The sequence below is a fragment of the Dendropsophus ebraccatus genome, chromosome 9 (genome assembly GCF_027789765.1).
Source record: "Dendropsophus ebraccatus isolate aDenEbr1 chromosome 9, aDenEbr1.pat, whole genome shotgun sequence".
NCBI classification, from domain to species: domain Eukaryota; kingdom Metazoa; phylum Chordata; class Amphibia; order Anura; family Hylidae; genus Dendropsophus; species Dendropsophus ebraccatus.
In genome coordinates, this window is record NC_091462.1 from 71,388,375 (window position 1) to 71,415,781 (window position 27,407).

General features: G+C 39.9%; 1 protein-coding gene across 1 annotated transcript in view; it reads left to right on the forward strand.

Moving 5' to 3' along the window:
• TMEFF2 (transmembrane protein with EGF like and two follistatin like domains 2) overlaps positions 1 to 26,591 on the forward strand; it is a 481,080-nt gene extending 454,489 nt beyond the window's left edge. Inside the window, exons 8-10 of the mRNA XM_069985346.1 lie at positions 697 to 820; positions 6,616 to 6,774; positions 26,271 to 26,591. Of these exons, the coding sequence (XP_069841447.1) occupies positions 697 to 820; positions 6,616 to 6,774; positions 26,271 to 26,367 (380 nt within the window). The 3' untranslated portion in view covers positions 26,368 to 26,591. The remainder of the gene's footprint in view (positions 1 to 696; positions 821 to 6,615; positions 6,775 to 26,270) is intronic.
• Positions 26,592 to 27,407: the final 816 nt, after the last annotated feature.

Below are 27,407 nucleotides of genomic sequence, written 5' to 3' on the forward strand. Positions count from 1 at the left end.
ATAAGGAAATCAGTACCATAAGAGCTATGTGAATGGGAAATGTACACATGACTGTAATAATTACAGAACAGTGACCTTTTTGGTTTAAATATGAAACGTTTAGGGTGAGTAGAGGAGGGTCTGAGCTACCCACAGCACAGTATGGTGTTGTAGAACCAGCACCGCTAAGTGCATCAACTTTACCCATAGCAATGAAGGACAGTTCAGTGTACATTTCCTATTCATTCCTGTAGGGAAAGTTTATCCACTTTGCAGTGCTGGATCTACAGCACCATACAGGCTAGACACTTCCACCTGCTTTGGGTAGCTAAGAACTTCCTCTATTCACCCTAAAGTTCGGATTTATGATTCAAAAGACCACCGTTCGGTACCACTTAGAGTGTTATATTAACTTAATACTATATATTTTCATTCCAATTTTGCTATTTTTCATTTACAAAAGCAAAACTGAAATGTTTGTTTGTTTGTTACAAATTTGGAAGCAAAGTTTACAAAATTCGCTTCCTAAACCCGAAGCAAATTTTTGTGAAAAGTCTCTCTTCTCTACTCATGTACATTAACATTAGGTAAGAGAGGCACTTAATTGACTAGAGGTTCCCTTGGTTTCCCTTGTGACCTCATGAATTATTATGGACTTTTTATGTTATTATGTTGTTTCTGCTAACATTTCCTTTCTCCTTTCTTTTTTACCTACAGAAAATGCTAATAAATTAGAAGAAAGTGCTAGAGGGGTGCATATTTCCTGTTCAGATGCATATGAAGGATACTGCAAACATGGCAAATGTGAGCATTCAAATAACATGCTGGAGCCTTATTGCAGGTATGAAGCACCAAGTTGTGGAGGCCTAGTAAAACTATTAGCAGCTACAACTTACAGAGAACCAATCATCGATGAAAATAAAAAATTTTGTTTCCCTAATTAGATGTATTTACTTATTTTATTAATATTTGTAAATATAATTCATTACTTTTTTGGCTGTGTTTTTAAAATATTTACTTTTTACTTTCCTATCTCGCGCCGCCTCTTTTCAAAAGAGCCGGCGCGAGACAGGAAGCTCCCGTCATGCAAAGCGGCAAGGCCGGGCACCACCATCTTGATGACGTCACTTGCGTTCCACCGTTGGAATGCAAAAGACTAAATCAAGATGGCGGCGCCGGCCTTGCTGTAGCGGTCCAGAGGATCAGGTAAAGTATAAGATACAGACTGCAAAGGCAGTCTGTATCTTCATTTTGTCTATTTATTAAGATACAGACTGCCTTTGCAGTCTGTATCTTATACTTTACCTGATCCTCTTGTTCGGTGCAGGAAGGCCGCGCGCCGCCATCTTGAATACGTCACTTGCGTTCCAGCGGTGGAACGCAAGTAGCGTAATCAAGATAGCGGCGCCGGCCTTGCTGTAGCGGACCAGAGGATCAGGTAAAGTATAAGATACAGACTGTAAAGGCAGTCTGTATCTTTCCGAAGTCTATTTATGAAGATACAGACTGCATTTGCAGTCTGTATCTTATACTTTACCTGCTCCTTTGTTCCGGTGCAGTAATGCCGGGCGCCGCCATCTTGATGGCGTCACTCTGGAACGCACCGCTGGAACGCACGTGACGTCATCAAGATGGCGGCGGCCGGCATTACTGCAACGGAACAAAGGAGCAGGTAAAGTATAAGATACAGACTGCAAATGTAGTCTGTATCTTCATAAATAGACTTCATAAAGATACAGACTGCATTTGCAATCTGTATCTTATACTTTACCTGCTCCTTTGTTCCGGTGCATTAATGCCGGCCGCCGCCATCTTGATGACGTCACGTGCGTTCCAGCGGTGCGTTCCAGCGTGACGTCATCAAGATGGCGGCACCCAGCATTACTGCACAGAGGAAGAGAAATTAGGTAAAGAATAAGATACAGACTGCAAAGGCAGTCTGTATCTTCATAGATAGACTTAGGGAGAGAGAATCTTTGATAATAGGGATAGTAAATTTTAGGTGATTGGTTCTCTTTAATTACAGTTAGACTGAACTGTGTGTGGTTTACTACTGTACATACTTTGTTCAAACATTCAGATCTTTAATTCCAATTGAATACAAATCCCGTAACCGATCATGAATGAAGAGCATTTATAATGGAAAGACTGGGGCTTCTCCTCTTTTCAGACATATCCCTGGCTTTGTATTCAATTACTGTTAATAGAGTCTACATTACTATGTCCCTATCACACACACACACACACACACACACACACACACACACACACACACAGACACACCTTAACTTGCAAGCCTCAGGTTACAATATTTTCAGCATACAATGGTGGATAACTTGAGACCAGACTTACATGCAATGCTACAGGCAGTCTTGATCTGCAGCACATGTGAATAACTAGATGAACCACGAAAAAAGTGGCCATTTTACTGGTGAACCCCAGTATTAGTAAATTGCATGTAGTGATTGGTTGTCTAGTATCTAGTCTCTTCAGTACAGAGTGGTACCACTTGTTTTGTACTGTTCTTTACCTGTGCCAGGATGCTCCTTTGGGCACCAGATGAGGGCGGTTTCATTTTATTTTTCTGGGACCCTGTGTGATCTGTACAGAATGCTGAAAACTCTCTTTTCCTCTAAATAGAAAGTAATTTACTTTATCCAGTATCTCTTTCTGACTGTTGTACATAAAAATAAAAGCGCTATGGTTCTTAGAAGACGAGGATGAGCATTACTTCAATTTGACCTGGACATCCGTGCATCAATGACCTTAGGTCATGAATGGGGTTAAATGACCTCTGTCATTTTGAGTCCAATATTAATTTCACGTTTTGGACCCCTCATTACAATGATGGCTGCTGGAACATTATTGTTATTCAGGTGGACTGATTGCCCTTTGGGTGTTTCTTTAATTAAAAAGTCCATTGAACTTTAAGGGGTTATCCAGCGCTACAAAAACATGGCCACTTTTCCCCCTACTGTTGTCTCCAGTTCAGGTGCAGTTTGCAATTAAGCTCTATTTATTTCAATGGAACTGAGTTTTAAAACCCCACCCAATCTAGAGACAACAGTAGGGGGAAAGTGGCCATGTTTTTGTAGCGCTGAATAACCCCTTTAATAGTAAAGACTGTGGGTTCATTTACACAGAAAGATTATCTGACAGATTATCTGCTAAAGATTTGAAGCCAAAGCCAGAAACAGACTATAAACAGAGATTAGGTCATAAAGGAAAGCCTGAGATTTCTCCTCTTTTCAAATCCATTCCTGGCTTTGGCTTCAAATCTTTGACAGATAATCTGTCAGATAATCTTTCTGTGTAAATGGACTCTATGAAAGGACAGTAAAAAAAAAAGAAAAATGTGCTTGAACAACTAAAAAGTAACATACGTTGTTTGCAAAGATGTTTGCAAATAATTGTCATGCTCTTTATTTTCCCTTCCGCGCAAACAACTTCCGTTATTTAACACACTGTGTGATTTGGTTGGCTGTAATCCTGTTGACTTCAATGCTTTTCATTGAGGTCAGTTAAAATATGGTAATAACGGACGTAATTTTAAAAAGAATAAGCGGACATCTTTTCTCTTTGAACAGAGCCTTAGTGGGTAATTTAGGGAACACTGAACTATGTTTGTACATTGCTGCTTTGTACTCAGCAATGGTAGAGGAGCAGACAGGGAATTGATGCAGCAGGTGCTGTAAATTTACTGACTGCAGAACTAGGCACCATTGGTCCCATTCTGCTTAGTAACAGCACCTGAAAAGGAAAATGAGGCTACAATGCACAGTAAAAATTAGAACCACATCCCTTTGCCTCACAAGGAACATATGTATCTTAAACACAGAAAAGTTGCAAACTTTTTTATGCCAGAAAACTGGTGTGCAAGCTTTGATAAATGCCCCCATAGTGATTATTTTATTTTACAAAAAAATCATTTCTAAGACTGAGAAGAAAATACTTCTCAGCAAAAAAAATCTAAATGTCTTTTCTATCTGACATCATTAGATTATTAATAGTTTAACAAGGTTACTTAGAGGGTTGTAATTTTAACATAATGAATGAACAGTATTTTGAAATTATTTATCTATTGCTTCCAATTCTACACAATGTGAAAAACTATAAACAAAATGTTCCACATTCCATTTCATTCAATGATGTTCCACAACTTTAAACATTTAAAGATTAAAGGGGTGTATTTTTAAATCAACTGGTGTCAGAAAGTTATACAGATCTGTAATGTACTTGTATTAAAAATGGTAAGCCTTCTAGTTGTTATCAGCTGCTGTATGTCCTACAGGAAGTGGTGTTTTTATTCCAGTCTTACATGTTGCTCTCTGCAGCCATCTCTGACCGTGACACAAACTGTCCAGAATAGTATCAATACTACAATAATTTACAAGTCTGTATAACTTTCTGATACAGGTTGATTTGAAAACTATTTTTGATATCCAGAGTACCCCTTTAAATCTCATTGCAAAGTGTTGTTACCTTCAGGACCCAAGTTTCTTCTATTTAACTTATTTTTATTATGTGTATTTTGCACATAGCTACTTGTCTCAACACAATGCAACGAGACAGAAATTATTTCATTAAAATATGACAAGCAAGATAAAAACAAACACGTCTCCTTTGCCCTCCCACCTTCAATGTCCCAGCTGGGAAATAAAATGTTCAAATTAACTTAAATGATTTATGATGCCTACATTTGTTTCCGTAAGATTACATTTGGGAAGACTAAAAATCTCAGCCTCTTATATGTATGTGTGGTGACGTCTCACAATGCATATGAACTTTGTTGCCATTGGCATCCAATCAACGTCATATTTGTTTTCTTGGTTTCAAGGACAGTATGTTTTTAAACAGAAGATCTTTTCAGACAATCTTGGCATTTCTTAATGATTTGTAGTGGTAAAGAAGAAAACAAAGCCTTTATGAATAGAAGTTATTACTGCTATAAAAGCTTCTTTACAAATCAAAGCAAAGTTTGAACCTGCAGAATTAACATTTTATTAACAATTCATAGCTTTAGTCTAGTAAGTGAGTAACACTTACTGTGTCCCTTTTTCTTTTTTAAATTAAACATTGAACGGTCTTTAGCCTTTTCACCACATTTACCAGCTTCTCACCAACAAAGCTGTAAAAAGGGCGGTTTAATTACCCCTGTATACAGACTCCTAGGGTAAACACCAATTACCACTCTGACATCTTACCCCCCTTCAGCACAAACAGGGCTGTTTGTGCTGGAAAGGGGTAAGATGTCAGAGTGGTAATTGGTGTTCATCCTAGGAGTCTGTTTTTGTGTTTGGCTGGTTTGTTCCTCCTTTGTATTTTTTTTTTTTTTTACTCTGGGTTTCATCTTTGCAGGGCATTGGAATGGTAGTTCTTTAATTTTTTCCACCATGTATATTATAACAGTTGCCCTACCTGCCGGCCCAGCACATATAGGAGGTTACTAACTACTAATTTCCACTAGGGGGTGCTAGTACCATTAGCACTCTATTTTATACTTTAAGGCCATGTTCACATACAGTAAGAGATGATCTTTTTGGCCGCAGGGTTCTGATGCGGGCGCATCCGTGCGCGCCCGAATCAGAACACTCCACTTCCGCTCGCTCCATAGTGTGCACTGACACAGTTTTCTGCAGCCGTGATTGACTGAATAGCGGCCGCAGAAAACTGACATGTCAGTTGTTTGTGGCGCCGCGAGAGATCCCGGCCGGAGCGTGTATATGCTCCGACCAGGATCCCATAGAGGAATAGGCAACGTATAATTTCGCTAAAAGTACGTCCGTTGTTGACGATTTCTACAACGGCCGTACTTTTACAAAAAGATACGTTGTGTAAAAATAGCTGGAACTTTGGATCCAGTCCAGTTATACTTTCCCATACATGCATATATACCTCACTGACATCTGCCGCCTTCTCCAGTTGTACACTACTGTGCATTTTTATCCTATGTTTGTACTATATATTTAATTATTGATTTAATAAAGAATTGTATATATTTTTTTCTATACATTTGATATTTGCAATTTTTTCTTTAGTTAATATTTGATTGTGAATTGCAAATTCATAATTTTGTCGCAGACTTTTTTCTTTTGGGTTTCTATTCCCACTACTTTGTTATTTAATAGTAGCCTATATGTTATCTATATGTTTTTTTTTTTTTTTTTTTTTTTTTTAGTGTTTACTTACATGTATAAAAACTGCAGCAAATAGCAAAACACAAACCTTTCTGCAACCAAGATTTTGTCTGTCTGCTTTTTTAATATCTAGGAGAGACACTATAGACAGCATAGGCAGAAATCTGTCAATCAGTGACCAGTGGAGAGTACCAAGAACTATGTGGAGGACTATTTCTCTCTGCCTATCGTCCTGGCTATAAACATAGAACAGCTGCATTACATGATACAGTATACATGTCAGTTTGTGTCCCTAGTTGATGCTGCTCTTATAGAGGTCAACATGGACCTACTGAAAGTTTCTTTAAGACAGCTGACGATTTATCTTAATCAGGTGTGAATAGGTGTATATTTGATTAATTTATTGATCTGTTTGCATTAGCACAACGTGTTTATTCTGCTTTAATACATACTGTTACTATTTGATGATATTGCCTAATGATTGTATATTTCTTTTTAGATGTGATGCAGGATACAGTGGATCAAAGTGTGAAAAGAAGGACTTTAATGTATTATACGTAGTTCCGGGCCCTGTACGTTTCCAGTATGTCTTAATAGCTGCAGTGATTGGTACAATTCAGATTGCCATTATCTGCGTTGTAGTTCTTTGTATAACAAGGTGAGCAGTATTTTGTCTGTAATAATATATTTGTCAATATGTAAGCAGAGCTTTAGATAGGATCCCTACCACAGTGTCTAGTGTTTAACTTCTAAACATCTTTTGGCCAAAAAGTGATGGTACAGCAAATAGATCAATGTTTTATAGCTATTCATTCTCTATAAGGCTATATTCACACAACGTCAAAATTGATTTGATTGAATTTGATATTTAAAACAATGTCCGTTTTTGCCGCAATTTTAACTGACTGCAATGGCAATGCATTGAAGTCAATAGGAAGACGGACACAGGCACACAATGCATTGACTAACAGATGTTTTTACTGCGGACGTCAAAATAATGAACATGATCATTGTTTTCGGACATCTTTTGCAAACAGCGGACATTTTCTATTAGTAGTTCACACAGTTTTTCTTTTGTCATCGTTCTTTCTCTATTTTCACTATTAATTTCAATGGACTTTTCAATTAAGCCACACCCAAAGGCCAATTAGTAAAGCCAAACTAAAATAATGTATAAACACCAGGGGAGGCCAGACAGCTAAATGACGTCCATTATTTTAGCCTCAAAATAACAGACGTCATTTAAACGGAGCTGAAAAACGTTGTGTGCACATAGCTTAAGTAACAATTCATGATATTGTCTAGGAACTTGGGTAATTGTAACCTATGACACATTATATGATGCAGTGCAAGGCACAAACAGGCTTATTTTCCTGCCAATCACCCCCTTAGAGTGGGCTGAGCCAGACTCCACCCCAGTGCCTAGTTCATGGTTCTCTTCCTGCCTCGCACGCCATAATAAAAATTGTTTTGCCGGGATGTAAAGCTACGAAGGAACAAACTGCTTATTTGGTAGGGGTACTTGTTACAATAGCTATATAGCGCAAAACTGTGCTGATTGGTTCTCTTTAAAACATCCATCGAGTGGCCCCTCTGCTGTCACCAACCTGTCTGCTGGGATCTGCAGGGTTGTCAATGCCCTGCTTTGTATCAACAGTGCTGTGTAGCAGTGTGCAATCAGAGCAGGGGACTGTGAACTGCAGGGCTTTTACAACCCTACAGTTCCCAACACAAATGTTATCCTTTTCTGTTGCCACTCAGAAGTGGATGTATATAAAGAAAAAAATATTCACTTTTATTTTAATGACATTACAGTACAAGGTAATATAAGGTTATTTAAGCAATGTATTAACAAACAAAAAAAACGTGACTCTCCGGAGTACCTCTTAAACATTGTGTGGCTATTGGGAAAGAAATAGGGACATGGTTTCAGTTACATTGGAACGGATTCCTAACTCCAGTGTGGAAACACATGTATATAGCTTTTCTCTCCCCCTCCATCTGTCTCCCACTCTATGTCTCTTTCATCTCTTCTTTCATCCCTTTTTGTCTCTCTCATTCTCTCTTTCTTTCTCTCGTCATCTTCCTCTATCTCTTTTGCTGCATCTCCATTTCTCTTGCTATTTCTTTGTCTCTCTTTTATTCTCTGCATCTGTTTGGCTATGTTCACACAACGTCAAAAATATTAAAAAGGCGTCCGAGTTTCATATTTAAAATAACGTCCGTTTTTACCGAGATTTAACTGACTGCAATGCAATGCATTTAAGTCAATGGGAAGACAGACGTCCAATACACACAATGTATTGAATAACGGACGTTATAACATAATCATTATTTTCGGACGTCTTTTGCAAACAGTGCACATTTTTTATTTCTAGTTCACTCACAGTTTTCCTTTTGTCACCGTTCTGTCTCCGTTTTTACTATCAAATTCAATGGACTTTTCAATTAAGCCACATCCAAAGTCCAATTAGTAACCCCAAACTAGAATAATGTACAAACACTCAGTGCACTAAGGGGAGGTCAGGCTGCTAAGTAACGTCCGTTATTTTAGACTCAAAATGACAGACGTAATTTTAAACGAAGATGAAAAAACGTGTGAACATAGCCTTTCTGTCAGCCTGTCTCTTGCATTTTCTGTGTCACACTGCTCTCTGCCTTTGCTTCTCTCACTCTCTCTGTCTCTCACTGTATCCCTCTTTTTCTCCTTCTGTCTCTTATATTTATGTTGTAAGTCACGGCAGTTATCTACAATGTGTCTCTGCTTGGCAGCTGATAATTGTGAGATTGCAGTTCCACACATCAGCCCTGAGCAAGTAGGTGGCATTGCAGACTTATCTGTGAACTCTGTGTCTTTTGTTACTAATGTGGCTGGATTCAGAAAAAAAGAGCAGCATAAATATTTTTAATGTGAAAGGTTTTAAATGCCATGCGTTTACCCATGCTTTATGGGTTTAACCTTCATTATATTATACTATAAATGTCTTTTATTAGTTTTCCTCTATGGATAGGAACAAAATTGCCATAAAACTGTTTAAGCAAGAAGAAGCTCTGAGTGCTCATTCCAAAAGGAAAAATAAGAGCAAGGAATGGTTCAGCTAGTTACATTAAATGAATAATCTGTAAAAGGTTTACTATAGTATATGAAGCAAAAAAGGCTTGTTAAAAATAAATATAAATCACAGTAATGTTCCTGTGTGGCCACCGTCTCCTCAGCCATGCTGCGGCTGATGATTTGAATAAAAGGCAAAAGAGATAATTTGTGACATTTACATGATATGGACTGCAAATCTCTTTGGTATTAAATGGATTTTTTGTGTTGCTATAATGAGACTGTATAGGCTTAAAATGTGAAATAATAAGAATAGCAATATACTCACTGACTCTGCCACACTCCTGCTCTTTTGCTTCCTTTGTTTTGTAGTGACAATTATGTCTAGGTTCTGTAATGTCCTATGAAATATTTGGGCCATGAAAGATCACCATTAAAGCATTGGAGTTGTGTGTTTTTTAAAGGGGAAATAGGGCTGTTTTCAATGTGGTCATGCCTTTACTAAAATATATGAAGAATGAGATGGCACAGACTATGTGGGCACAGGGATAGAGACGTGAGAGAAGGCTGTGCCAGGGAAGGGGGGACAGAAGTAGACAGTAGGTCCTCTGTAAGGGAAGGTGGTTGGAGGACCTTTTTTAGAATAGGGGGCTTAGAAAGTACATCACCGGGTGCTCCTCGCCATTCACGACCTGTGAGAGAACGGCCCCTAACCCTGTGTTAGAGGCATCTGTCTGTACTAGAAACTGTCGCCTAAAGTCAGGGGTAACTAGCACAGGTTGTTGACACAAGGCAGACTTAAGGCTTTGAAAAGCCTTCTCGGCCTCTGGAGTCACCATGTCACCATTGCGGACTTCGCACCCTTTGTCAGGTCAGTTAGTGGGGCTGCAACTGAAGCAAAATTTGGCACAAACCTTCGGTAATAGCCCATAATACCCAGGAAAGCTCTGACCTGTTTCTTTGTGAGGGGTTGAGGCCAATTCTGTATTGCCTCAATTTTATTTAGTTGTGGTTTTACTAACCCCCTCCCAATAATGTAGCCCAAGTATTTGGCCTCCTCTAAGGCTAGTGCACACTTCTCTGCATTGATGGTTAACCCTGCATCACTTATGGCATCTAACACCGCCTGGACCTTACAGAGGTGACTTTCCCAATCGGGGCTAAAAATTACCACATCATCGAGGTAGGCAGCGGAGTAATCATGATGTGGTCGCAGAATCAAGTCCATCAACCTCTGAAACGTGGCAAGGGCTCCATGTAACCCGAATGGCATCACTACATATTGGAAGAGTCCATCAGGGGTGGAGAATGCAGTCTTCTCTCTAGCCTCAGGAGTGAGGGGGATCTGCCAGTAGCCCTTAGTGAGATCGAGGGTAGTTATGTACCTGGCATTACCCATCCTTTCTATTAACTCATCAACCCTGGGCATGGGGTAGGTATCGAACTTGGAGATCTCATTTAACTTTCTAAAGTCATTACAGAACCTCCAAGTTCCATTGGGCTTTGGGATTAGCACAATCGGGCTGGAAAACTCACTCTGGGACACCTCAATGACTCCTAGGTCAAGCATACGTTTTACCTCGGATGATACCGCCTCCCTCCGTGCTTCTAGTGTCCTATAGGGCTTGAGGTTTACTCTGCTTCTAGGCTCAGTTTCAATATGATGACTAATGAGATGCGAACGCCCTGGAAGGTCAGAAAACTTGTCTTTATTTTTCTGCAGGAACTCCTTAGCTTCCTGCTTCTGTGACACTGATAGGGTGTCACCAGTCTTGACCGGAGGGATTGGTGGTGACCGATGACCAACAGGATTTGTCGCCACCAAGGATTCCCTGTCTTTCCAGGGCTTGATCAAGTTTATGTAATAAACTTGAAAAGGCTTCCTTCTACCTGGTTGGTGTACCTTGTAGTTGACCTCACTGACCTTCTCTACAATTTCATAGGGACCCTGCCATTTTGCTAAGAATTTGCTTTCTACTGTGGGAACAAGTATGAGGACCCGGTCACCTGGGCTGAATGTCCGGATTCTTGCAGAACGATTGTAAATTCTGCTATGGCCCTCTTGCGCCCTCTGGAGGTGTTCCCTTACTAGGGGCATTACAGTGGCTATACGGTCCTGCATTTGTGCTACATGCTCTATAACACTCTTGTATGGGGTGGACTCACTTTCCCATGTCTCTTTCGCTATATCCAATAAACCCCTAGGGTGACAACCATAGACCAATTCGAAGGGAGAGAACCCTGTGGACGCTTGGGGCACTTCCCTAATAGCAAACATCAGGTAAAGTAATAAGTGATCCCAATCACGAACATCTTTTTCCACCACTTTCTTCAACATATGTTTCAGTGTTTTGTTAAACCTCTCCACTAACCCGTCTGTCTGTGGGAGATACACAGAGGTACGTATGTGTGAGATTTTAAACAGTTTGCATAGCTCTTTCATCACTTTCGACATGAATGGTGTACCTTGGTCAGTCAAGATCTCCTTGGGGATCCCCACCCTGGAAAACATATAAAACAATTCCCGTGCAATTGTTTTAGATGCAGTGTTTCTTAAGGGTACAGCCTCAGGATAGCGGGTCGCATAGTCTAATACAACTAGAATGTACTGGTGACCCCTAGGCGACTTTACAATGGGACCCACCAAGTCCATTGCGATCCGGTCAAAAGGTACCTCTATGATGGGGAGCGAAACCAAAGGACTGCGGAAATGCGACACTGGGGCGCTAAGCTGACATGTGGGACACGACTCACAGTATTTTTTTATGTCAGCATAAATCGCAGGCCAATAAAACCTCTGGAGGACTCTCTCCTGCGTTTTATCCATCCCCAAGTGGCCCCCAAGGACATGATTATGGGCCATGTCGAGTACCTGACGCCGGTACGACTTAGGCACCAGAAGCTGTTCCACAACCTCATCATTAATTTTAGTGACTCTATAGAAGAGATCATTAGTCATAGAAAAATGTGGAAACTTTTTTTTAGCTTCTGGTTCCTGAGGTACCCCATTCATAACCGCAACCTGTTCTCTCGCATTTTTGAGAGTGGGGTCCTGTAATTGTGCAGTACCAAAATTATCTCTAGACACCTCTAAGTCTGGAACATTCTGGTAAGTGGGAGGAGCCTCTTCCTCACCAGCCAGGACCTGCAAAGGAAAAGCATCATTTTCATCCTGTACATTTTTATCATTTACTGTGGGTAATGCAATAGACTTAGGGGTATCCTCACTTCTTTCAGGGGATTGTTGTTTTCCCCATAGAGCCCAGAACAATGGAAAATCACGCAACCAATATCACATTATGCATAAGGTTTTTAACCACACCCACTTCATATTGTACAGTGCCTAGTTCAGTCCCGACATTAGCCAGTACTATAGGGTAAACCATTGTATCGCCATGTATGCATACCACGCTCATATGTCTTTCTGGCACAAAGTCGGCAGCCACCAGACTGGCATGCACCAAGGTGACAAGGCTTCCTGAGTCCAGCAACGCCTTAACAGGGAAGTCATTGACAATAATGTTGCAGACTTGCGGTTCAGTCTCTAGTCCAGTGACTGCAACAAAAGACGGTTCCGCAAATAGCGACTGACGCCAGCTAGCGTCACACTCCATGGGCTCATGGGTAAGAGGGCAATGGGCAGACACATGTCCCGTCTCATGGCATCTCCAGCACTGGATAGGGCCTGGTCTCCTTGGCAGGGAGTCCTTTTTAGGGCCACTTAGCCACCTGGGACCATCACCAGTCTTTTGCCCTTGAGACACCGCCTGAGCGGTCTTCCCTCTATCAGCACCCCTCCACACTCCCCCAATAGATGGAAGTCTCTTACCAGCTGAAGGCACAGGTCTGGCACTCCGAGGAGGTGAAGGTGCTGCAGGAACATCACAGAGGTAGTCCTCGGTCACCTGGAACCTCTCGACAAGGTTGACAAGTTTGTCGGCACTCCTAGGGTCGCCTTGTCCCACCCAGCGTTGTAGATCAGCAGGAAGTGCTCGAAGGTAGCGATCCATCACGACCCACTCTAGGATCTGGGCAGGAGTAGAGGTGTCTGGCTCCAACCACTTTCTTGCCAGATGAATCAGGTCATATATCTGGGACCTCACTGATTTGTTCAGACTGTAGCTCCAGTTGCGTACCCTCCCGGCACGGACAGCAGCAGTAACTCCTAGTCGGGCAAGTATCTCCGCTCTTAGCCGAGGATAGTCCTTGACCTCTTGCTCACTGAGGTCATAATAGGCCTTTTGAGGTTCGCCTGTTAAATAGGGCACAATCACTTCTGCCCACTCAGTGGAGGGTAGCTTTTCTCGCTCAGCCACACGCTCAAAGACAGTTAAGTAGGCCTCAACATCGTCATCAGCCGTCATCTTTTGCAGCGCTCGCTTCACAGCTCTTCTCACAGACAAAGTCTCTGGCGCGGCTGCTGCCACCGGCTGTGGATTAGCACCTGCAGGCGCCTCTTGCTTTGCTATCAGGTGCTCAATGAGTTTCTGTTGTTGAGCCATCGTCTGTTCATGGCGCGAGTTAGCGACTGTCAGAGCTTGTTGCTGTTGCAGACTCACTTGCATTAACTGCTTCATCATCTCCTCCATGTTACTTGACTGTTTTTAGAGTGAAGCCGCAGCCTTCACCCAGGACATAAGCAGCTGTAGCCAAGTTGATGCACATTGTTGCCCCTAGCAACTGATTTGCCCACATCCTCCACCAATTGTAGGGATCTTCCCGGGGGGAAGGTGTGTTTGGACACAGTTCACAACAGACTTGGCTTCGTAAAACAGGAGCTTGGTGTTTATTTGTATCATAAACAGTCCAGCAAACAGAAATACAGCAACAACACTTACTAAACATGCAGGTCACCTGTCTGACACTTGGATAAGCAACATCACTGGGTGTGAATAGGCTTCAGCAGCGGCTGTATTCCAAGCTCCCACCAAACACAGCATCCAGGCTGTTCACTCCTGGCTGAGAGCCCTCCCCTGCACACTGAGCACACCTTTTGCCTTCTCAGGCTGATTAGGATCAGAGCTCACCTGATCCCAAAACCCACACTGGATCGAGGGGGAGGGAATGGCAAATCCCACTACCAACCTATCCGCCATTCCAGTAAATCCGGCCCGGAAAATTAAATAATAACTCAGCAGCATATCACTGCTGAGCAACCGACCTCTTCCGGACTTACCATCTCACGTTATGTATCAGCCTAGGTGAGATGTACACCCCCTCGAACACTTTACCAGTGACATGTCTACAAAATATATATATATATATATATATATATATATATATTATAAACAATAGTTCCAATGGACACTTAAATACTTATTCTGGTCTCTGCTTAACAGAATTAATTAACCACAATTTACTTGGTCCAATATATCATATGATAGCTTTCCTACAGAACAATTATACACTACAAAGCTAAACTTTTAAAAATATAATTTTTATTACCATAATTAAAAATCTCATAACGTTAAAGTACAAAAAGGATCCAGTAAAGGCAGACAGATACCACAGTATAAAAGTCACATAATCACATAGACAAGTTCGGGTAAGCGTGTTACATCATAGGTATACGCACATGTAGTGTATCCACACGGCCTCAGGGCTGCTAAAGCGCAGACAAACATAACCTGAGAATATCTATCCAAAATGCAGCTATCGCTTACCCATAGGTGAATCCCCGACGCATGTTTCGCGTACAACTCGCTTTATCAAGGAAATACCCATTTAACTACTTAGTGTGGCAAAAGGAGACAGAGAAGGAGCGCTCCCTAGCGCAGTGACCTCAGGTGATTTTTAAAGGTACATAATGCCCAGTCACCAAGGGAGATTTCACTTACCATCCAGAGTTTGTCATGAAACAAAGAGAGAAAAGACTTAATTGAACAAAGTGCGGCCACTGATTACATAAGGCGTACCTTCAGTTCAGTAATGCAACTCAACTTGTATTACACTGTAGGAGTGGAGTGCAAGCATTGATAATGTAAAGTGCACACTTAGTTCTGTATTGAAACCAAATTGGTTTAACACAGTAGGAGTGGAGTGCAACCACTGATTATGGAAGGCGCCCACTCAGTTCACTGATCCCGGTAATAGGAGTTTACAGGAGTTTACAGTGCCCACTGCGTGAATAATATTGACTGTGTATTCACTGGTCCCAGTGAATTCCTATAGGCACCCAGTTACTTGGTGAACTGGACACTTGGTTGACAGCTGCAATAAAAGATCACCCACAATCAGCCGTCCCATCCTCTCCTCTCTTCTCTGTCTGTAAATCACTCTGTCTCTCCCTGCTCTGCCCTAACTTCCTTCTGTGATCCTGCTCTCTCCTCCACATACAGCCCACTGGCCACCTCCGTAAACGAACCACCTTATATAGAAGGTGGGGGTTGCTGACACCATAGATGGGCCTGCAGCTGATATGACAGGCACTAGGGATTATGGTTATTCCCTTTCTCCCGCCCAGTGACGCTTCAGACAGCATGTGCAGCCGCCTTTTTTTTTTATCAATTTCCTTAACGAGTGGCCGGGAATTCAATTCACAAAATGAAGCAAATTGACAGCCCGATTCGCAACAAATTTTGCTTTGCCAAATTCACTTTACTCATCTCTAAGGCTATGTTCACACTATGTAAGTTCCATAGTAATCACGATCGTTGTTGCCGATTAGCAACAACGGACGTGAATACTACAGAACTCATCTAGTGCTGCAGCCGAGGGAATCCCGGACGGAGTGTATACACATAGTATGTACTCCGGCCAGGATCCCTAGCAGCGCCGCAAAAACCTGACATGTCAGTTTTCTGCGGCTGCTATTCATTGAATAGCGGACGCTGAAAACCTGTCAGTATACACAATGGAGCGTATTGCTCAGGCCGCATGCTCCATTATGTGCAGCGGGGGAATTCGGATGCGGGCGCAAATTAAAATTCAGCGTCCGAGAAGATCATACGGAGGGTCACGGAGCCGTCAGTGTCTTACGCCATGTGAATATGACCTAATAATGTTTTTATTAAAATCAAATGTTTTTGAGCCCCATACCAAAAAATCCTCATAGTTTTTAAAAATATTTTTAGGAGATTTGACAAAAATTTAAACTAAACTGAACTAAAAAGGAGAAAATTGGCCCAAGAGGGCAAACACAAAATAATGTAATACAAATCAGAAAAGCCGAAAATGAAAACTGAAATTAAAACAAGCAGATGATGTATTCATTTCTTGACTCCACATTAAAAATCACATTTATTTGTTATAAACTTCTTAGATTGCTAGGAATATTATATTCAAAAAGCAGCTGTAGCAAAAAACTACAACAAATTTTTAGGGAAAAAATAGGGACTAATACCAACACTTATTATATACATTATTGTAGCATGTGAACATTGCTTTTCTTCAATCCACTCCTGGTTTTGGTTGAAAAATACTGACCAAAATACTGAGCAAAAATACTGTGTATACTGAGATATAACGCAAAAAACATCGGATTAACCTGTTCACCTTTGATCAGAGGTGCATGTGTAGGTGTTTCACAGCACAAAAAAAAAGTAATAATAAATAATCCAGCACTCTCTGTAGGTCATAAATTCTTGAAATTTATTGAAAGCACATAAAAAATGGTACACAACATGGAACATCAAAATAGGAAAAAACATTCCATAAAATGAAGGGGGGGAAAAAGAGAACGACTGAGACATTTTGGATATATGAATTCTGATCCTAACCTACTAACAAAATTTTTGTCAAAGATGTTTTGGCATAATTTCCAATCTAATTTGTTTAGTCAAATTTATGTAAATTGTCTAATAGCATAGTAATGTTAAAAATAATGGTCTTTTAATTAGTCTAATAAATTCACCTGGTTTGAAGCAGACGTAGCGATGCGCCAATACTGTATATGCGACTTTTTAAAAAATTGAGCAGTTAATAAATTTAGGTAAAAAAGAATTCTGGCGCACTTTTGATCTAATTAACAACAAAAAATCTAATTCAAAAAGTCGCATCTAATTTCGATAGTCTTGTCTAAAAAAGCTTCATAAATTCATATTAGATTTATTTTGAGCGCAAACTAGATATATTAGACTAAAACAGGCGCAATTAGTTTGATAAATGTCCCCCTATGAGTAAGGATTTATGGATTTATATATCTGAAACGTTTCACTCGTTCTCCTTTTCCATTTCATGGAGTGATTTTTCTTCATTGATGTTCCATGTTGTGTACCATTTTTTATTATTTCAATAAAAATAAATATTTTATGGTCTACAAAGAATGCTGGATTATCTGTTTGTTTGAAATACAAGTATATCTTAAAACAAATTACCACCCGCTGAAAACAGATCTATTGTCATGGCAGCCTAGGGCATGCGAGACTCCACGGCTGCCGATACCGCTCTAATGGTACAGCCTGGCATAGCCAGACTAAGAATAGCGCACTGATCTAATGGATAAATGTAATCCTAAATGTTCCCTGTGAAGGCTTAAACAGTTGATCATAGAAGTCCCCTACAGGGGCAAAAAAAAAAATAATGTTTTGTTTTTTTAATATAAAAATGTAATCACCCTCTTCAAATAAAAAAGTAAATAAGAATAAAGTTAAAATATTTGGTATCACCTCGGGCAAAAATGCCTAAGCTACAAAAATATATTGTTATTGATCAGGTATGGTGAATGGAAAGAAAAATGCTAAAAATGCTTTTTTTTGTCACATCACATCCCAGAAAGAAAAAAAAATCTATTAAAAACAATCAAGTCCCACCTGCAATAAAATTGTCACATTGAAAAAGAAATGAGCCCCCATATAGCTCTTTGGTGGAAAAATAAAATAAAAGATTTTCACAGTGAGTCTCTGCTCACGTGACTTTTTTCTGTCTGACTTCTTTTTCTGTCCTTATTCTTCCTCTCAAAATGACTGATATAATACCCAAGGATGTCCGTCATTTCACATTTTTGGCGCCTTCCATTACAGTCATGGCCGTTGGTACAATATCCTAGTCCTTTTGGACGTGGCTCTTTTTTGAAGGTCCATTAAATTTCGTAATAAAGACGGGGAAAAGAGGGGAAAAAAAAGGGTTTGAACAACTAAAACTAAGTGTCCATTGTTTGCAAAATAACGTCTGCAAAAAAATTGTGAACATTAATTTTATGTCCCTGCAAAAAAAAAATCATTATTAAATACACTATGGAGGACATTTATCAAGACTATTAAATAAAGCTCTGCCACACCTCCTTTATGCCTTGGAGAAGGCCACTTCTCCTCCATGCCTTGCCACCACCCCTCATATACCTCATATATAGGCTTTGTTCGCTCTGTGTAAAAAAAATATTCTAGTCTAAAAAGTCGGAAATGATCTACTGTATAATTTTATGCTGGACAATATAATGTCCATTACACATATATGTGGTGCCTGTTACTCATATGAAGAAACGAGTGGTCTGATTCTTAGCTCTTTATACATGTAGTTGGTTTGACAGTTTAATTTCTGGAGAAATCAGTTGTAAGAGAATGACTGCATAGTACATCATGGTAAACAGTGCTTTATTTAATGTGATGGATGACAGTCTGTATAGATCATGTTAGAAATACTTATATTGTGTGACAGTCAATAAATTGAGGGTGCATCCATTCATCAGATACTACATTCGTTTACTGAGTCAACTGGGTTATTCAGGCGAACCATTAAGATGCCATCAGCTACTTTGCTTGTTTTAGCTTTGAGGTTGTCAAATTTGAAGACACAGTCGTGCAGATATTGAGATAGCTTGTTAGTGCTGAAAATACAATGACCAGTTCACATGCTGATAGCTAGGGAAAAGCAATAGTAACCCTTTATTCATTTTTTTCCATCTCCCATCTTCTAAGAGCCATACCTTTTTTTATTCTTCAGTCATCCTGAGCCATAAAACTTTTTATGTTTTATTTATTTCATGGAAATACAGCATATTTTTAAAATAGTTTTATATGTTTTTTTTCCATATTTTGGCTATGTTCACACAACGTCAAAAGTATTGAAAAGGCGGCCGATTTTCACATAAAAAAGTCTGTTTTTGTAGAGATTTAACTGACTGCAATGGCAATGCATTGAAGTCAATGGAAAGACAGATGTCCAATGCACACAGTGTATCGAATAACGGAGGTTTTTACCGCGGGCGTCAAAATAATGAACATGATCATTATTTGCGGACGTCTTTTGCAAACAGCGGGCATTTTCTATTTGTTGTTCACACACAGTTTTTCTTTTGTCACCGTTCTTTCTCCATTTTTACTATTAAATTCAATGGACTTTTCAATTAAGCCACACCCAAAGGCCATTTATTAACCCCAAACTAAAATAATGTGCAAACAGCAGTCATTGCAGTAAGGGGAGGCCAGACAGCTAAATGACATTTTAGACTCAAAATAACGGACGTCTTTTCAAACTGAGCTAAAGAAACGTTGTGTGAACACAGCCTTTTGTTGTTCTAAATGCTCATATAATACATTATGCTGGCAGTGTAAGGCTATGTTCACACACAGTAAAATAAAAGTATTAATAAATATTAGTCGTTTTTCACACAGCAGGATTTTAGAGTGAAAAAAACAAGTCTACTGATAATGGCGGCCATAAATGATGTACATGTTTAATAAAATCTCATTGTGGGAGCATAGCCTAATAATGTAATCCAACGGCTGTAATTGATTACGAAAGTCCAAATAATGTTTCTGTTACTTTATAATATTAATGTTAAATGGCGTCCATCTAATAAAAGCATCCGTCATTTTGAGGCTATGTTTCCACAACGTGGTTTTAGCGTCTGCCTATCAATAATAACGGTTGCTAATGATGATCAATGATCAGTATATACATAGCCTGACAGTGAGGGAACATAGCCTCATACTGATTTGTGTTATGTCACAAAGTTCCTTTTCACGAAGACAAGTAATAAAAGCTATCATTGCTATTTTCTCTATTGTGATACAGTGAAAGCTGATATACTACAAAACAGGATTTTTTTTTGATGTTGCAGAAAATATGTTAACATTTTTGTAATACCCATCTGATTAATAATTGTGTTACAAAAAAAAGGCATGAAAGCATAATGTATCTCTACGTACTAAGGGCCATGGAAGCAGACAGGGCAGCCGCTGTAAAATATTAATGGTTTTCTCAGGGTTTATATACATTAATCCATATACTTTATTTTCTGCCCTAATCCATTATGCGGTGTTCAACCAAGCAAGCCTCATCAATGTTCACTGCTGAGTAGCTACAAACCTATGATGACAGGGAACATTTTCTGAGTAATATACCTTTCTATTGTTTCTAGTTGACTGAACTTTATACCTCGCTTGACAAACTTCCCCACTCCACCGGAATGCTTTGTAATGTCTCTTTCATTTGCTTTAGGCATATCCCATCTTGCAACTTATCCCCAATGGCACTTTTAGTGACATACAATTCTCTCCTGTCTTAAATTTGCCAACAGCAAACTATGTGTCAGCTACAGAGGGAAGGCATGTGGACACTAACTAGTCGAAACTAAAAACATTATTACGTTATTATTTTAAGCACTTGCATCCGGAGTTGAATGAGCGCACTACTTGTCAATCTATTGCCAATCCATCTACAACATGTAGAACGATGCTGGTATAATTTACAGGTCTCTTCAAAGTAAATTAATATTCTAGTATAAAAATAGGAGAACCGATTAAATCAATAGCAGACTATAGATAACACCCTGATGGATGTAATATTAAGGCACACACACACAGTATTTTAGTGGATTGAAAACACAGAAAGGCTATGTTCACACACTGTTGACATTGAGTGGATGGCCGTCATTAAATGGCAAAGAATTGCTGTTTTTTTTTTTTAAAACAACGGCCATTGATAAGGCACAACTCTCCATAGCACGTAATGGTAGTCAGACCTCAGCCTATCCTATGATATCTTAAATGTTATTGAATCCAATATGACACTGCACTCCAACATAGGTCCAGCATCTTGCTGGACCTATGTTGGAGAAGAATGTCGTATTGGTCATTTTTTAACCTGACATCTTTTTGGATGGCCATCATTTTGATGCCAAAACACTGCTGTGTTTTAAAAATGGTGGCCTCTAATAAAGATCATCCAAAAAGAAATTGTCAAAACGTGTCCAGTGTGTGAACATAGTCAAAAAATTTTAACAACCATTAAAATAAAACTATATGCAAGTCTATGTTTCCCGAACCTTTTTTTATCATTTAACTGTGGCCAAGATGTTGTGGAAACATAGCCTAAATGTGTAAAAAAAATGGCGGTATAAAGCCAAATTTGGCTATAATTTTGAGTAAATAAATAAAACAAAATAAAACAATACACGGCTCTATTTTGCTAAATCAGGTAAATCATGAGCAGGTTCATTATTTTGCTATGTTCCCATAAAATGTTTTCAAGGTGAAAAACAGACCTTTTTCTTTTTAATGATGGCCATCATTCATAATCATGATCATTAATAACGGCTGTAATGGATAGTAATTTTTCAACTTAAAAAAGACATTAGGGGAGATTTATCAAACATGGTGAAAAGTGAAACTGGCCCAGTAGCCCCTAGCAACCACTCAGATTCCACTTTTCATTCCTCATAGACTCTTTTTTCTTTGTATAGTGCATACAGATTCCACAGCACTTTCACCTATGTATTAGGTTTGGGAGGAAACCCGCACAAACACGGAGAGAACATACAAACTCTTTGCAGATGTTGCCCTTGGTTGGATTTGAACCCAGAACCCCAGCACTGCAAGGCTACAGTGCTAACCACTGAACCACCGTGCTCAGACTTTTTGCTGACTCACCGTGCTCAGACAGCTCCTGAGCCAACTGACCCAGTTTCACTTTACACCATGTTTGATAAATTTCCCCCATTGTCTAAAAAAGGCGTTGTCCTAAAAAAGACATAGGGGGAAATTTATCAAGGGTTTTGCGCCTATTCTTAGGTGAATAATTGGCTTTTTCGCACAGTTTTGGTCTAAGTTCTATTTATGAACCAGTATTCGACAGGTGAATATTTTTTAGTTGCAACTTTTTTTTTAATCTGCCTGTTTTGAGTATTCACCCAAAAGTTCGCATAATCCAGGATTTATCATTAGCGACTTTTTAAAAAGTCACAAAAACAGGTCTGGTCAATACCAGGTTAATATGCTTGCACAATTTTTGCATTTTTGAGACTTTGTGCGACTTTTTAGATACATTTACTATGGAAGTGCTACATGTTAATAAATCAGTCACAAGCTATTGGAACAATATACACACCAATCCCCATTAAAATAGTTGCACACATTAGACTCCTTAGTAAATGTCCCTCAAAGCCTTTGCATGGTCATAATCAAAGTATTATTCTATTCTGTGTGCACCGCCAGCCAATTTTCCATAGACTTCAATGAAGTGCATTATCATGTTGAAAATACTACTGTATTTTTACTTCAAAATTATTGCTGTGTTTTTTAACTTGCATAAAAAGTGTAGGTATACATAAAGAGACTTTTCTGTCATTTCTTGCTATTTTTGTATTCCTAATGATAGTTGAATATAATAACTACACTATCTTTTAGTTGGAATGGTGTCTCTCTCAAGCCGTATGTTTTCTAGTTATGTGCTTGCTTTTGGCAAACACGCTTTCTGTTTAACTCATTTTCTCTTTCAGGTGTTCTGATATAGCCCCTGATATATATTTATATATTACTAGAAAATGTACCCGGCGCTGCCCGGGTATAAAGTGTCAGTGTCCTGTATACCTGCAGGGTCGTATTTACCATTAGGCACCCATGGTCTAGTGTGTAGGGTAGCACCTTGCAGAGGGGCAGTACCCTCCTGTTCAGACTTGCCAGAAAATCTGGTGTCTTTTCGAGGGGGGTATGGCGGTATTGGTCTGGTATAGCGGTGTTTTCCAGTCACAGTATGGCGGTATTGGTCAGGTCTGGTATGGCAGTGTTATTCAGTCACAGTGTGTCGGTATTGGTCATGACTGGTATGGCGGTGTTATCCAGTCACAGTATGGCGGTATTGGTCAGGTCTGGTGTGGCTGTGTTATCCAGTCACAGTATGGCGGTATTGGTCAGGTCTGGTATGGCAGTGTTATTCAGTAAAGTGTGTCGGTATTGGTCATGTCTGGTATGGCGGTGTTATCCAGTCACAGTACGGCGGTATTGGTCAGGTCTGGTGTGGCGGTGTTCTCCAGTCACAGTATGGCGGTATTGGTCAGGTCTGGTATAGTGGTGTTATCCAGCACAGTATGGTGGTATTGGTCAGGTCTGGTATGGCAGTGTTATCCAGTCACAGTATGGCGGTGTTGGTCAGGTCTGGTATGGCAGTGTTATCCAGTCACAGTGTGGCGGTATTGGTCAGGTCTAGTATGGCAGTGTTCTCCAGTCACAGTGTGGCGGTATTGGTCAGGTCTGGTATGGCAGTGTTATCCAGTCACAGTATGGCGGTATTGGTCAGGTCTGGTATGGAGGTGTTACCCAGTCACAGTGTGGCAATATTGGTCAGGTGTGTTATGACAGTGTTATCCAGCACAGTATGGCGGTATTGGTCAGGTCTGGTATGGCAGTGTTATCCAGTCACAGTATGGTTGTATTGGTCAGGTCTGGTATGGCAGTGTTATCCAGTCACAGTGTGGCGGTATTGGTCAGGTCTGGTATGGCAGTGTTATCCAGTCACAGTGTGGCGGTATTGGTCAGGTCTGGTATGGAGGTGTTACCCAGTCACAGTGTGGCGGTATTGGTCAGGTCTGGTATGGCAGTGTTATCCAGTCCCAGTATGGCGGTATTGGTCAGGTCTGGTGTGGCGGTGTTACCCAGTCACAGTTTGGTATACCTGTCCTGTAGTGCCCTGTATATACATGTACTGTATAGATGGAGTAGGGGGTCCTGTATACATGTACAGTATTGATGGAGTAGGAGGTCCTGTATATACATGTACTGTATAGATGGAGTAGGGGGTCCTGTATACATGTACAGTATTGATGGAGTAGGAGGTCCTGTATATACATGTACTGTATAGATGGAGTAGGGGGTCCTGTATACATGTACAGTATAGATGGAGTAGGGGGTTCTGTACATATGTACTGTATAGATGGAGTAGGGGTTTCTGTATATACATGTACTGTATACATGGAGTAGGGGGTCCTGTATATATATATATATATATATATATATATATATATATATATATGTACTGTATAGATGGAGTAGGGGGCCCTGTATATACATGTACTGTATAGTTGGCGTAGGGGGCCCTGTATATACATGTACTGTATAGTTGGCGTAGGGGGTCCTGTATATACATGTACTGTATAGATGGAGTAGGGGGCCCTGTATATACATGTACTGTATGGATGGAGTAGGGGGTCCTGTATATACATGTACTGTATAGATGGAGTAGGGGGCCCTGTATATATATGTACAGTATAGATGGAGTAGGGGGCCCTGTATATACATGTACTGTATGGATGGAGTAGGGGGCCCTGTATATACATGTACTGTATAGATGGAGTAGGGGGTCCTGTATATACATGTACTGTATAGATGGAGTAGGGGGTCCTGTATATACATGTACTGTATAGATGGAGTAGGGGGTCCTGTATATACATGTACTGTATAGATGGAGTAGGGGGCCCTGTATATACATGTAATGTGTAGTTGGAGTAGGGGGTCCTGTATATACATGTACTGTATACATGGAGTAGGGGGTCCTGTATATACATGTCCTGTATAGATGGAGTAGGGGGCCCTGTATATACATGTACTGTATAGATGGAGTAGGGGGTCCTGTATATACATGTACTGTATAGATGGAGTAGGGGGCCCTGTATATACATGTACTGTATAGATGGAGTAGGGGGCCCTGTATATACATGTACTGTATAGATGGAGTAGGGGGTCCTGTATACATGTACAGTATGGATGGAGTAGGGGGTCCTGTATATACATGTACTGTATAGATGGAGTAGGGGGTCCTGTATATACATGTACTGTATAGATGGAGTAGGGGGCCCTGTATATACATGTAATGTGTAGTTGGAGTAGGGGGTCCTGTATATACATGTACTGTATACATGGAGTAGGGGGTCCTGTATATACATGTCCTGTATAGATGGAGTAGGGGGCCCTGTATATACATGTACTGTATAGATGGAGTAGGGGGTCCTGTATATACATGTACTGTATAGATGGAGTAGGGGGCCCTGTATATACATGTACTGTATAGATGGAGTAGGGGGTCCTGTATATACATGTCCTGTATAGATGGAGTAGGGGGTCCTGTATATATATGTACTGTATACATGGAGTAGGGGGTCCTGTATACATGTACTGTATAGATGGAGTAGGGGGCCCTGTATATACATGTTCTGTATAGATGGAGTAGGGGGTCCTGTATATATATGTACTATATAGATGGAGTAGGGGGCCCTGTATACATGTACTGTATAGATGGAGTAGGGGGTCTACCAGTTATTACTGTGGATGTTGTGAGGCAGCTTCCCTAGCAACCATTGCTCCCTGTGAAAATGAAAGCAGTAATCCTATTGGTTGCTAAGGCTCCAGCTGCCGTGTCTGCTGCAGCTAATTATATCACCTGTGTTTGCAGTGAGAAGATTTTCCAATTCATCTCTATGGGGCGCCTCTCTTTCCCCTCCCCCTCCCCTCCTGTACATCTGGCGGGGACGGGACCTTCGCAATAACCCTCCCGGGCACCCAATGTATCTGTGTGCCAAATTTGGGGTCAAACGGTTCAGGCGTTTGGAAGTCTATAGAGGACAGACAGACAGACAGAAGGACAGACAGACAGACAGACTTTGATTTTTATGATATAGATAAGTTCTTGTTCTATCTACATTTGATGCTCATTGCTGAACCCCTTTTTGCCCATTGTCAGTGATTTCTGTTATTGTAAACAATCAGTAAACAACAGTAAACAATCAGTAAACAATGTAAAATATTTTAATTTAAAAACAACATAAAGAACAGATGTATAACATAAGATGGTGTTAGATAATACGATAGATGAATACATGTGGATGCATGCACATTGTAAATTGTCTTAGCCCAAAACTAAGTATTTATGGAAATGTTTACTGTACCTTGCAGAAAATGTCCAAGAAGCAATCGGATCCACAGGCAAAAGCAAAACACAGGCCACTACAGTTCAGATAACACGACAAGAGCATCGACACGGCTAATTTGAAGCATGTTTCCACAATGGCAAAACTTCCAGAGGGAACCTTGGACTAGATTAATATTAGTCAAGACAAGGACAAAAGACCTACACATGTTGCCTTGCATTTGTGGTAATCTACACCAATGAAAACATGTACTACAGATATATTTGAATATGTATGGATATATTTGAAATAGTATACATTGTCTTGATGTTTTTCTGTAATGTAAATAAACTATTTATATCACTTACTTTATAGTTTTTCTTTTTAATGTATTTGTTAAAATAATAAATACTCAGAAATGGGAATGAGCTATTGGTATTTGAATGCTTTAGATTTGCTTTTAGTTTGTTGGATCCATAGCAATGTGATACAGCTTAACTTTTGTAAGGTTTAACCAGTTTCTCAGCTTTGACAATATATATTTTGTCTTCCTTTGGTATCTAATGATTTCCATGGTATAATACCATATGTGAAAATCATAGTATACTTTTTGTATAAAAAGACCACAGTTCTTAAGCCACTTTTCAAGGAGATTGGTGCTATATTCAATTTTTTGCTTTATATATTGCGGAGCACATAGTGACAGCTGCTCATAAGAATACAATTGAGGCAGCTGTTAGAATACTGTACCTGCTAAGTCTTGCCTTCACTAAACGGTATATTTGTTAGTAGTCTTAGGCCATGTTCACATAACGTTTTTTAAGACGAAAAAACAGTAGTATTTCGATAATTACAGCCATAAATAAAAAACATGATTATTATTTACAGCCGTAGTTATCAAAATATAGACTATGTTCACACAACGTCCAAAAAAAGGAAAACGGTGTCCGTTTTTTTTCCCTTAAAAAAAAAAAAAAAAACATCCCTTATTGCATCATTTTGAGGGACTCCAATAAATTGCATAGAATTTACGGAATAAGTGTATTGAATGACGTCCACTTCAAAAGAAGTCAGTCATTCAATACATTGTGCAACCAAGACGTCCGTTATTCTATAGACTTCAATGCAATAAATTGGAGTCTTAAAATGATGCAATAACAGACGTCTTTTTTTTATAAACAAA